Here is a 14,745-nt window from a genome sequence, read left to right on the forward strand (position 1 = left end):
CCCCCCCAAATCATTAGAATATTTGCTGACTCTTAAGAATGTGATGCAAGTTATGACCAAATAAAAAGATTTTTGAATGAAGAAAAACTAAAGATTTTTTTCTTTCATTTAACTATTTGTCTGTTTCTTGTGCCAATTTCTTCTCCAATTTTGAATGTGCAAACAGACTAATGACTTCATCGATAACGAGATGCATGCGACATCTATTTGTATCTCAATAAAGGCCAATCTCATTCCAAATGAATTCAGAAACAAATATTTCACCTAAAACTGTCACTAAGCCATGTCTTATATTAAAAACATGCAAGTTACCAGCCATGGTCTTCAATGTAACAAATAAAATAATGTACAAGGTAAAATGACTGTATTAAGTGATTTATTTCTCAATTTGTATGCTGTAAATGTTTACTACTCATATTCTGAGTTCCATGAAACAGTCTTAATTTTTTTGGTAGAGCAATAAAATGAAGGAATGACGCTACATGCAAATCAGGGCAAAGACATGTTGGCAATCTAAAAATAATTAATTATGCCTAAATGTAAATCACTGTCATAGACACATTGGTAAACTAAAAGTAATTAATTATGCCTAAATGTAAATCACTGCCATAGACACATTGGTAAACTAAAAGTAATTATGCCTAAATGTAAATCACTGCCATAGACACATTGGTAAACTAAAAGTAGTTAATTATACCTAAATGTAAATTACTGGCATAGACATATTGGTAAAGTAAAGGTAATTAATGACAATTACACGTAAATCAGTATAACTTAGAGTATAAGACTAACTAATGCATAAATCACTAGTACAGACATGTTGGTATGTCAGAACAAAACTACAAAATACTCAAGGATTACATCTATGTCTAAATCACTAGTATAGACATGTTGGTATGTCAGAACAAAACTACAAAATACTCAAGGATTACATCTATGTCTAAATCACTAGTACAGACATGTTGGTATGTCAGAACAAAACTACAAAATACTCAAGGATTACATCTATGTCTAAATCACTAGTACAGACATGTTGGTATGTCAGAACAAAACTACAAAATACTCAAGGATTACATCTATGTATAAATGACTGGTGTGGTCATGTTGGTTATGTTACAGTAAGACTACACAAAATGAACTAATGATGCCATCGTGTAAATCTTTGGTATGGACATGTTGGTATATTTGAAAAGAGTACACAACACAAGGATTATATCTATGTATAAATGACTGGTGTAGACATGTTGGTATGTTTGAAAAGAGAACACAACACAAATTATTGATACCTACATGTAAATCTCAGGTACAAACATGTTGGTAGGTCACAGCAAAACTATATAAACCTAATTAATGATACATTCCTGTAAATCACTGGAATGGCATGTTGGTATGTCTGAGCATAAATAAAGTACAGAAAATGAATTAATGACGACGACATGTAAATCACAGTTAAAGTCAAAATTTTTATGAGAGAGCAAAAATAGACAAAATGAATTTATGAATGATGCTTTTGTGTAAATCACAGATTTGCACTAATAATGTTTATATGTCATTTGTATAAGTAAATCACAGATATCCCCTAATGATTCCTGTATGTACATCACAGGTGTCCCCTAATGATTCCTGCATATCAAATAGATTCCCCTAATGATTCCTGCATGCAAATTATATATTTGCATTAATAATTGTTACATGTACATCAGGTCTGCATTAATATCTAAGATTTGCATTAACAATTGTTACAGGTAAATAAGATTTGCATTAATAATTGTTACAGGTAAATAAGATTTGCATTAATAATTGTTACAGGTAAATAAGATTTGCACAGATTTGTATCAATTCCAATGGTTTAGAAAAAAGTCTAAAATTACCTTAGAAAATCAGGCATAACTTTCAAATATTTAAACTGGATGTGTGTGTGATTTTACCCATCATGTTTAAAGTGGATTTCTTTGTGCCTACTTTCACTAATGAACGCATAATGTTTACCGTTTAATGAAATAGATTTCTTGATGCATACCCATTGATACCATTTGGATTATTATGTTCACACAGGTGACTGTACCAATGACCAAATAACAGCAAACAAAACTTAAATCATGATTATGGTAAATGTCTCAAGAATGATCCTGTAATATACAGGATTTTATTATAGCAAGAGTCTCAAGAATGGCCTTGTTATATGCATGTCCTAATTATAGCAAGAGCTTCAAAAATGACCTTGTAATATGCAGGGTCTAATTATAGCAAGGGTCTCAAGAATGACCTTGTAATATGCTGGATTTTATTATAGCATGGGTCTCAAGAATGATCTTGTAATTTGCAGGGTCTAATTATAGCAACAGTCTCAAGAATGACCTTGTAATATGCAGGATTTTATGATAGCAAGAGTCTCAAGAATCGCTGTGTAATATGCAGGATCCAATTATAGCAAGGGTCTCAAGAATGACCTTGTAGTATGCAGGATTTTATTATAGCATGGGTCTCCAGAATCTCTGTGTAATATGCAGGATCTAATTATAGCAAGGGTCTCAAGAATGGCCTTGTAATATGCAGGATTTTATTATAGCAAGAGTCTCAAGAATGACCTTGTAATATGCAGGATTTTATTATAGCATGGGTCTCAAGAATCGCTGTGTAATATGCAGGATCCAATTATAGCAAGGGTATCAAGAATGACCTTGTAATATGTTGGATTTTATTACAGCAAGAGTCTCAAGAATGACCTTGTAATATGCAGGGTCTAATTATAGCAAGAGTCTCAAGAACTACCTTGTAATCTGCAGGATCTAATTATAGCAAGAGTCTCAAGAATGACCTTGTAATATGCAGGATCTAATTATAGCATGGGTCTCAAGAACGACCTTGTAATCTGCAGGATCTAATTATAGCATGGGTCTCAAGAATGACCTTGTGATATGCAGGATCTAATTATAGCATGGGTCTCAAGAATGACCTTGTAATATGCAGGATTTTATTATAGCATGGGTCTCAAGAATCGCAGTGTAATATGCAGGATCTAATTATAGCAAGGGTCTCAAGAATGACCTTGTAATATGTTGGATTTTATTATAGCAATGGTCTCAAGAACGACCTTGTGATATGCAGGATCTAATTATAGCATGGGTCTCAAGAATGACCTTGTAATATGCAGTATCTAATTATAGCATTGGTCTCAAGAATGGCCTTGTAATATGCAGGGTCTAATTATAAAAGATCTTATAATATGCAGGTGAGAAAAAGAAAAGACAAAGAAGACAATTTATTGGGGATTATAAATTATCTCATAACAGAATTGATTGCTTGACAAATCTATCTGAACACTGAAATTTTTACAAGTTTTACACATTTTGGTCAGTTGATCTTAGCTTTTTCTCTTGACTGTAGTTTGAACAGAACCCCAATCCAGATTGATGCTGACAAAGTGAAGAAGATCCTTAGTAAATAGATGCTGACAGACTGCTCTCCTAATGAGTCACAAAATCCAAACTGGTGTAGAATAATTTCACAAAGAATGCAACCCAGACAACGGACTATCTCAAAATATACTCCAGACAGTCTGAAAAAAAAAATCAGAATAGATATATTCATAGGGAGAAATCTTTGCTTACAACTTAAATTATATTGTTAAATCATCATGGTAAATTATATTGGTAAATCATATTGGTAAATTATATTGGTAAATCATCATGGTAAATTATATTGGTAAATCTTCATGGTAAATTATATTGGTAAATCTTCATGGTGAATTATATTGGTAAATCATCATGGTAAATTATATTGGTAAATCTTCATGGTAAATTATATTGGTAAATCTTCATGGTAAATTATATTGGTAAATCTTCATGGTAAATTATCATGGTAAATCATCATGGTAAATTATATTGGTAAATCATCATGGTAAATTATCATGGTAAATCATCATGGTAAATCATCATGGTAAATTCTATTGGTAAATCATCATGGTAAATTATATTGGTAAATCATCATGGTAAATTATATTGGTAAATCATCATGGTCTTTATAACTGACATTATTTCAGTTCTTTGTGAAGATAATTCAACTGAATCTTGTCCAAAAGTGTGTTTGTGTGATTTGGATTTTAAATGTAGCTTTAAAAATTTTCAGTCACATTACAACAATTCTGCAGTGTGACAGTTTATAGTGATGTCTTGCACTGGGGCATCATGATGCAGACATGTAGCATGATGTCCCACCCAGTCACATTATCCTGACACCAGGCGGACCAGTCCTAACACTAACCTCTTAATGATGAGCGCCAAGTGAGGCAGCTGTTAGAACCATTTTTGTAAGTCTTTGGCATGACTTGGCCGGGGATCGAACCCACGACCTCCTGCATCTGAGGCGGACGCACTAACCACTAGGCCACCAGAGCGGTTTGTCCAAAATTAAACTGGAATCTACAATAAATTCTACTTGGACAAATGATAATAAATTCTCACTTGGACAAAATGAATCTTGTCCACAAGTGAACTGAAAACTATAATAAATGCTCACTTAGAAAAATTGAAAATGCAGAGTGAGTGACCAATAAAGGTGAGTGCCTTTTAAGACAACTCAGCTACTAGGGTCCTTCCCTGCAAATAAAGTTAAATCTTTGATTAATGCTTACTTGGACAAATGAAAAACAATCCACCAGCTACCTGCAAAACTATAATTTAAAGCTTTTCTCATGGTGACTGAAAAAATGACATTTAATTATGTCTTTAAAATTACTTGAAATATAAGAATAAATGAATAAGTTCTAGCTTGAGTCAATTCAAGAGAGTTACAGCTAGAAGCCCTTCAAGAGAGCTCTAGCTTGAGTCAATTCAAGAGAGTTACAGCTAGAAGCCCTAAGAGAGCTGTAGGTAGAGACCCTTCAAGAGAGTTACAGCTAGAAGCCTTAAGATAGCTGTAGGTAGAGTCCCTTCAAGAGAGTTACAGCTAGAAGCCCTTCAAGAGAGTTACAGCTAGAAGCCCTAAAAGAGCTGAAGGTAGAGTCCCTTCAAGAGAGTTACAGCTAGAAGCCCTAAGAGAGCTAAGGCTACAGTCCCTTCAAGAGAGTTACAGCTAGAAGCCCTTCAAGAGAGCTTTAGCTTTAGTCCCTTCAAGAGAGTTACAGCTAGAAGCCCTAAAAGAGCTGAAGGTAGAGTCCCTTCAAGAGAGTTACAGCTAGAAGCCCTTCAAGAGAGCTTTAGCTTTAGTCCCTTCAAGAGAGTTACAGCTAGAAGCCCTAAAAGAGCTGAAGGTAGAGTCCCTTCAAGAGAGTTACAGCTAGAAGCCCTTCAAGAGAGCTGCAGCTAGAAGCCCTTCAAGAGAGTTGCAGCTAGTGTCTCTACAAGAGAACTATAGAATTCTACAGCTAGGCTCTGCTCAAGAGAGCTAAAGCTAGAATCCCTTCCAGAGAGCTATAGCTGTAGTCCCTTCAGGAGAGCTATAGCTGTAGTCCCTTCAAGAGAACTATAACCAGAGTTCCTACAAGACAGCTAATGCTATAGTCTCTTCAAGAGACTTACAGCTGGAGTCCCTACAAGACAGTGTTATGCATATTTGGTTTAATTTATATTTGATTTAATTTAAGGGCTTGTAAATTTTAAAATCTTTTTATATTTTATTTCATTACATGTCAAAGTAACGTAATTTTGTTTACTAGGAATTTGATATTTTCCACAAATTAGTTTGACCTGACTGTTTTGTCGAAAACACCTAAAAATAGAACTTTGTATCCTAGTTCCTGACCCTGATTGAAAATCCTTGATTGAAAATCAAGTAAACAACTTCTAATTTTTTTTTATTCTTAATGTGTGATTGATAATAGTGAAATCGAGGCTGACTGGGACTACATGACTTTAGACCTAAATACTTCTACCCTATTCTTGAAATTCTGGAGGGTTGACCCTCATCCGGGAATCTGTTTTGCATCTTAAGTTACTGTATAACCTGTCTTTATAGAGAAATTAGTCAGCTCAGCTTTTACACTGGAAAGTGTTTGTTTGTGACCAGTTTTGAGTCAAAATTTTATGTCTTGGAATTATTCTTTTTCCTTGAAATATTTGAGTGCTTATGCAGAATTCTTGAACAAAGACATTTCTTGAAATTTTATTCGCAAATTCAAACACCAGAATATTATTGTCTGTGGAATAACTTTAGATACTACAGCATCATACTAACAACAGTATACATCATCGCCTTCCATTTTTTGTCAGGACTCGAACTTGAATTCATTAGAACATTTCATTACTAGGACTTCTAAAATTTAATTCATGGATTATTCTTGGATTATTTCTGGATTATATTTCTTAAAACCGTAAGTTCTTATTTTTTCATTTTTACAGTGTTTTTCCAGGGAAATAAATTATTTGTTAAATATTTCAAAGCTTGTTTTTACTCTTTCTTTGTTACTGTTTATTAGAACCTAAACACATAACATAAGAATATTGGAAACAAGATGGCCGCTATCGCTTAACCGGCTTGAAGCAGCTGTTCCATTTTTTAGTGCCGTTTTCATGATATTTGTGCCTGTTGCCTGTCTTCACCTATGTTATTGTGTTCATTATGTATTGGCTGTTCAATTCGTATGTGTTTCTTCATAACCTTGTTTTGGAAATGAGAACAATTAGACTTTTTCTCAGCTGTCTTGCTCCACTGTTTTTGAACAAACTGCCATCATGTGATACTCGCCAGTCAACCCGTTTGTGCTATGATGACCCTCATTAATTGCTTTAAATGATCACTCCTTGGCTCTCCACGCTACATTGTGCTCTAGACTAAATGAACTGGGACTACATTCATCATTACCTAAATGTAAACTAAAGTGAAAAAAGAAACGTTGTTTCAAAGCTGGCCAGCGTAGAAAAGGAAGAAGAATTCCAGTTATCTCCCTTATTTTGGCTCAACAATTAAAAAAAAATTTGACCGTTACTTTAGATAACCTAATTCAAATCCCTACTAATTTGTCAACCTTTGTGTCAACTATCCAAGAGATACCTCTGCGTATTGCATTATTCAATGCCCAGTCAGTAGGACCACCGGAAAAGCGCACAGAAATAGTTAATTTTATCAACGACCAGAATACTGACATCTTTTTCCTGACAGAAACATGGTTAAAAACATCAGGCGATAAGCCCAAGTGTGTGGATCTAACATTCACTGGTTACTCCATCAAGTCATTCCCCCGTAACTCTCGTGGAGGTGGAATTGCTGTCATCACAAAGAACTCCATGATCAAACGTCTTAACCACACCACAACATTCAATTTTGACCACACATCGTTTGAACTAGTCCAAACCACATTCACAATGGAGCAAAGGTCAGTCCATTTTTTTCTGCCTATACCGCCCTCCTCCTAGTAGAAAAAGCAAGCTGGCTGAATCTCTCTTTTTGGAGCAGTTTCCGAATCTCCTGGAGTATGGAAATTCGATAGGTGGCAACCTGATTATTTTTGGAGATTTCAACTTTCACTTTGACTGTCCCGGAAACCCAAACACATCAAAACTCATAGATTCCATTGTTTTCAACCTTAAACAGTCAGTTAGCCAACCCATCCATAAACATGGTCACATTTTAGACTGGATTCTTCATAGACCTGATGATAACATTCTACGGTCCTCCCTAGTATCCCATGACCTTGCATCAGATCACCTCTGCATTATATGCCATCTTGATGTATCCCTAACCCTCCACCTTTATCTGCTCTAAGAGAAATCTCCGTATGATAAATAGAACCAAACTAATGTACAACTTCCAAGCAAACCTAACAACTTGCTTACAGCAGAACAACTCAATAACTGCCTGCGTTCATTGCTTGACAAACATAAGCCAGCTACCAAATGCATTGTATCAATTCAAAAGTGTTCTCCATGGTATAGCAGTGTTAGGGACCAGCTTCACACTGCTAAAAGAGACCACCGTAAAGCTGAGAGGCTTTGGCTATCCACCAGTCTCACTTTTCATAAGCAAATCTATAAAGCCATTAAGAAGAATGTCACAAATATAGTCCATGCAGCGAAATCAGCCCACTACACTACTAAGATCATGGAAAGTTCCAGCTGCAAAGAGCTCTTCGAGATTACTAACAAGCTAATGTCAAGGAACAAATCTACACCACTTCCAACTACCTTCTCTCCAGTCGACCTTCCGGACATGTTTGCAAATTTCTTCTGTGACAAAGTACAAACCATTAGAGATAAGCTTGACACCACAATTTCAACTGACTCATCGTCACCATACAGTTGGGATACAGAATTTGAGCGGCAACCATTAGCAGCATTTGAACCTGTCTCTATGGATTTCGTACGTACAATCCTAATGAAGAGTGCACCAAAGTCATGTGAACTTGATCCAATTCCAACATCACTGCTGCTTGAGTGCTTAGATCCAGTTTTGCCTTCACTAACTGATGTTATTAATACCTCTCTCTCATCTGGGGAATTCCCATCATTTTTCAAAACTGCCATTGTAAAGCCTCTGCTGAAGAAACCAACACTAGAGCATAACAATTTAAAGAACTACTGCCCAGTTTCTAATCTCCCATTTATGTAAAAAATCTTAGAAAAGGTTGTTCTATCCCAGCTTGTATCTCATCTGAATTCAAACAGTCTTTTTAGCAATGTACAATCTGCATACCGTTCTTGCCACAGTACTGAAACTACTCTTCTAAAAGTAGTTAATGACATTCTCTCTGCGTTGGATAGCGGAAAGATTACAGTCCTCACCCTCCTTGATTTGTCTGCAGCATTTGACACAACAGACCATGATATATTACTTCACCATCTCCAGCATGTATTTGGCATTCATGATACAGCCTTACTGTGGTTCAAGTCCTACTTGGTCAACAGGACACAAATTGTATCTGCAAATGGAATACACTCTAGCCCAGTTGATCTATGTTGTGGTGTTCCACAGGGGTCTGTTCTTGGACCTGTTATCTTCATTCTATTCACTCAGCCGCTCTCAAGTGTCATAGATCATCATCCAGTGTCTCACCAATTGTACGCTGATGAAACCCAAATATACAAATCTAGCCACCCAACTGAAGTTGATGCTACCATCCAAGGTGTAGAGAGGTGCATTTCTGATGTGAAATCATGGATGACATGTAACAAGCTGCAGATGAATGATGATAAAACTGAGGCCATTCTGATCACAACACAAAAACTTTCTCATTCACATCCTTTACCTCAAACAATAAATATCAGTGAAACCACATTAAATTCACACAATCAGTACGAAACCTACGTGTTACTCTGGACAGTACTCTCACACTGCACCAACATGTCATGAACATATGCAAGGCTGCATATCTTGAGCTGAGACGCATCAGCTCCATTCGCAAATATCTTTCAGATGATGCCACTAAAACACTTGTGTGTTCATTTAACTCAATTCTGTCTGGTTCATCTCAATATCAGCTCCAGAAACTTCAAAAAGTTCAAACACAGCTGCTCAGATCATACTTAGAGTACCACGATCAGAAAACACCTCCCCGCTGCTCTGTACCCTATAGTGGCAATCCATTCGATCCAGAATCAAACACAAAATTTGTTCTCTGTGCTACGTTTCAATGTTGGACTCTAGTACAACATACCTATCCGACTTCACCAATGTGTACACACCAGCAAGATACTTACGCTCCTCTTCTGACAAGCGTATACTCATTATTCCCACTATGAAAACAAAGTCATATGGACAGTGTTCTTTTGCATACCAGGGCCCAGCAACGTGGAATTAATTGCCCACTGAACTTAGACACAAAGACACAGTGATCACTTTCAAAAGTGCTCTCAAAACTCACTTATTTCGACTGCAAGAACAAACTTAAAGACCTAATAATGTTTCCTACCTTAAATATTCTCAGCATGTTTTTTTATGTTTTCTAATTTCATGGTGTTTGTTTTTGTAATCATATCATTATGTTTTTTATCTTATAGGTGTTGTCTAATGTTGTAAAGCGCTTAGAGCTTCTAAAGATTACGTGCTATACAAAGTTATCATTATTATTATTATATATAGCTAGAGTCCCTTCAAGAGATCTACAGTTAAAGCTAAAGTCCCTTCAAGAGATACAGAGTTAAAGCTAGAGTTCCTTCAAGAGATCTAGAGTTAAAGCTAGAGTCCCTTCAAGAGATCTAGAGTTAAAGCTAGAGTCCCTTCAAGAGATCTAGAGTTAAAGCTAGAGTCCCATCAATATATCTAGAGTTAAAGCTAGAGTCCCTTCAAGATATCTAGAGTTAAAGCTCGAGTCCCTTCAAGAGATCTAGAGTTAAATCTAGAGTCTCTTCAAGATATCTAGAGTTAAAGCTAGAGTCCCTTCAAGAGATCTAGAGTTAAAGCTAGAGTCCCTTCAATATATCTAGAGTTAAAGCTAGAGTCCCTTCAAAAGATCTAGAGTTAAAGTCCCATCAAGAAAGCTATAATTAAAGTTTCTTTAAGGCTATCAGAATAATCTATATAGCACTGATGTTTTATATTTCTCAGAGTTAGGAATTTTCCTTATGGTGTCAAAGTGAAACCTTCAACTAATATCAATATCAGGTAATGTATATCAGTTTAATGTATCACATTACATATGCATTTACTTCACTCACTTTCCATCCAGTATCTGTCCAAAGCAGGTCAGGGACATTCCGATGTAAGTAAGAGATAGAATTACTGCAGTCTGTGACAAGCCCTGTGAATATAGAACATCAAACTTGACATCAATGTGTTATGTTCCCTATTTGATTTACATCAGATTCGAGTCCTATGTTCCCCATTTGATTTACATCAGATTCGAGTCCTATGTTCCCCATTTGATTTACATCAGATTCGAGTCTATGTTCCCCATTTGATTTACATCAGATTTGAGTCCTATGTTCCCCATTTGATTTACATTTGATTCAAGTCCTATGTTCCCCATTTGATTTACATCAGATTCAAGTCTATGTTCCCCATTTGATTTACATCAGATTCGAGTCTATGTTCCCCATTTGATTTGCATCAAATTCGAGTCCTATGTTGTTTTCTTTAACAAGATTTATTCAAGAAATCATTTTCTTGCATGATTTATAAAAAATATATGGGGCTTGAGTAGAAAGCTGGAAGTTTGTTAAAAACTATCTCCCCTATTATAGAGAAATTTTAACAATCAATATTTGTCTACCGACATAATGTAGATGAATCATATACAAATATAAAATTATACTTAATCAGTTTTAATATATATAATTATTTAAAAATATCATTTAAGGGTAAAAAAAAAGATGGAATGCACTTGTGTGTTCATGACCTGTGTGTAAAATTTAAAATCATTTTGATAATTTTATCAAAGTTTGAACTGCCATAAATATTTGCATATTAATTTCATCAGAATACATTGATTGTTGAATAATAAAGTCTTAATTGTAAACTGGGTCAGTAATGTAAAGAGAATGCAATGTCTCTAAGTTGTATATTTCTGAAATTCTAACAGAAAGTGTTCATTTGTTTTCTCTTGTTGGCACGTGCATTACCTACTGTTAGAAACATGATTCAGGAATAAATCGTTATTTAAGTTACAGCGTCTGGTTCTCAATTCAGGAATAAATCATTATTTAAGTTACAGTGCCTGGTTCTCAATTCAGGAATAAATCGTTATTTAAGTTACAGCGTCTGGTTCTCAATTCAGGAATAAATCGTTATTTAAGTTACAGCGTCTGGTTCTCAAATCAGGAATAAATCGTTATTTAAGTTACAGCATCTGGTTCTCAGTTGCATATGCTGAGCTTGATCTGTCTGAGCATCAACAAAATAATACAAAGAAATTTTATTTTTATTCTGATTCAGGAAAGTTTTAAAATTCTGAGTGGATGGGTTACTTATTATTTGAATCAGGTAATGTGTTCCACAGTTGAATTGTGGACAGCATAAATGAATTTTGATAAAGTCTCATGCGGCACAAAGGTGGTAGAATAGCATTTGATGATCAAGTGGTATAGGTATCATTGTTAATAACGGGACGTTGAATTCTACCTTGTAACTATTTTGGAGCAAAACCATCGTATATTTTAAACAACTGATTTAATTTATGCTTATAGTGTCAATACTTCAGGCTGTTCCCACATGCTGATATACACTAACTTACAGCAATCACTTTATCCTCTGGTTTTTAAAAGAAAGGAAATGTAAAATATGATTTGGAACTACTGACACCTACCTATGTTGAGAATAATTTCCAATTAAATCACACAATATGGAGCCAAAGGAGACATAAAACAAATCTGAATATTGTTCCGTAACATCGTTTATGGTGATCACAGCCAGAAGCAAATAAACTGTGCTCATCAAACTTGTGTGAATTTCTACAGCTTGGTTTTCGGGTTTTTCGGACACTGACAGAAAATGTCAAGTGAAACTCCTTTCAGCAGGAAGAGATATCAAAGACAACCCTTTCATTACTCAGCCAAATGGTTCTGTCAAATTCCAAACTAGACAATCAATCAAGTGTACAAAATGAACAGAGCAAAACGGTTTGCTTATAGGCAGGTGGTGGGAGCAGGATTGCAACTGTTTTGGAAATCTTTAATTGTTAATTACAGCTGGGTTTATTTAGACATGACCTGTTTCAGACCAGTACAGAATTTTAATTGTTTGGAAATCTTTAATTGCTAATTATTGCTGGGTTTATTTAGACATGACCTGTTTCAGACCAGTATAGAATTTCAATTGTTTGGAAATCTTTAATTGTTAATTACAGCTGGGTTTATTTAGACATGACCTGTTTCAGACTCATACTGATCAATTTTATACTTGAGTTTTTTCACAGTGTAAGGCTGAAATGAAAATCTTTGATTTTGACTTAAGCTTTTAAATCTGGTGGCCTAGTGGTTAAAGTGTCTGCCTTGGATGCAGCAGGTGGTCGATTTTGATTTAAGCTTAATTTTGAGCTTTCTGTATAAATGAGTGCAAATGAACAGAATTAACAGCAAATATCAGATACATAAAGAATACCCAGACTAAAAAAATATGTAAGGTTAAATTTAAATACATTCATATGCTTTTTTGAAACGACATAGGATCAGGAAACAAAGGTATCAAGGATACATTCTACTTCTATCCCATGTTTAGTAGTCATATATGTTGATAATATATTTTTGTGCAATAGTTTATAACTGACAATCTGAAGTGAAAGCCATCTCCTATCTATGTGCATCTCTCTTCTATGACTATTACTGTAACTATTATATATATATGTGTGTGTGTGTGTGTGTGTGTGTCTCATTTCACAATTCAAAAAGATATTTGAAAATCCAGAAAAAGTATTATCCATGACAGATTTTTAATTGACAGTATACTCAACCTCTTGTATCTTAAAATATGGTCTATTTGTAGCATGAATCAGAATTTAACTATTAAAAAATAAACTGGACTGTAAAATGAATATTACCCAATTTTTACTTTCTGAATAGTCAGATCGCTTAGAAAATATTTGCTTAATTTAATATGATATTTAAAGTCATTCTCTTCCTTTGTACTTTGTAAACATTTATTATTTTGTTGTCACGAACATTTATTTAGAATAACACAGTTCTCAAAGTTTACAAAGGAAAGAGCAATTGGCCACGAAATCTGGACCAGCAGGACACTTTACATGTAAATTTCTTCCAAATCAGGACACTTTACATGTAAATTTCTTCCAATGCTATGATTGTATATATTATGAAAACAATTGTTTTAAAGTTACTATATGCTTCTATATCATATGTACAATACTGAAAGATTTTTATGCCAAGATACTTTCTGGTATAATTGGTCAAATTCCAGGATGCTTTCTGGCATAGCTGGTCAAATTCTATAATGCTTTCTGGTATTGTTTGTTAAATTCCAGGATGCTTTTTGGTAAGGTTGGTTAACTAGCTGATTATCATTTGCATATGCACAAAAAGTAAAATTTGTAAATGTGTATTAGACGTCTTATGTTTACAGTTTCTGCAAAAAACAATATTCACAGATTTTACCTTTTACATACACATTTTTTTTCTAATTGTCCCAACATGGTTGTAGTCATCAGCAGCTTTTGTATATGAATTACATACTGAAGCTAATGAATGGGAATCTTGAATTCTGTGCAGTGTTTTTGTATTAATTGGTACTTTTTGTCAAATTCTTTTTTGAGCAGATCAAAAAGTCGCTTGAAATTGCTTCTGTTTTAAGAATGGAGGCCACATCTGAATATGGATCGGCATCGTTTTGTATACAACAACAAAAACCAATTTATTCTAGGATGATGTTAAATTTGTTCAATTCTATATATCAGTTTTTGAAATGTTGAAAATCCAGATTGTTGACAAATACAAAAGAGATAATGGATGCAGTACCATACAATTAGCTCACTTGGTCTTATGGATACATGAGATAATACGATGTTAATAAGCCAGCTACAACAAAGCTCCATTAATACATGCTATGAAAATCTCCAAGCAATATTTACATCTTTTCTTGCCAATACTTCTTGGTACACATATAATTCCACAAGAAAATGTATGGCCACGTAGATGTTGATCCAAAAGTTTACATGAGGTCCGTATCTATTTACCGGTGCTTTTACCTGAAACATAAAATTATTTTCATTTGAAGACTACAGCAACCATGTGAGAAAAATATATAAACATATCCTGTTGTGGTTTGGATATTTCTGAGAGAAATGGACACTTTCATTACATATAAGCTCTATATATATTTTAATAATACCAATAAATTGTACATCACTTTCTACTGCCACCCTTG

At 34.6% G+C, this 14,745-nt stretch overlaps 1 protein-coding gene across 1 annotated transcript in view; it reads right to left on the minus strand.

Moving 5' to 3' along the window:
- Nucleotides 1-359: 359 nt before the first annotated feature.
- LOC149791213 (alkylglycerol monooxygenase-like) overlaps nt 360-14,745 on the minus strand; it is a 71,832-nt gene continuing 57,446 nt past the window's right edge. The window contains exons 9-11 of the mRNA XM_089969682.1: nt 14,450-14,566; nt 10,590-10,672; nt 360-3,559 (exon numbers count right to left, since the gene is read on the minus strand). Coding sequence (XP_089825808.1) covers nt 3,355-3,559; nt 10,590-10,672; nt 14,450-14,566 — 405 coding nt within the window. The 3' untranslated portion in view covers nt 360-3,354. The remainder of the gene's footprint in view (nt 3,560-10,589; nt 10,673-14,449; nt 14,567-14,745) is intronic.

The sequence above is a fragment of the Sinohyriopsis cumingii genome, chromosome 9 (assembly GCF_028554795.1).
Source record: "Sinohyriopsis cumingii isolate HCF-2022 chromosome 9, ASM2855479v2, whole genome shotgun sequence".
In the NCBI taxonomy this organism is placed as follows: Eukaryota; Metazoa; Mollusca; class Bivalvia; order Unionida; family Unionidae; genus Sinohyriopsis; species Sinohyriopsis cumingii.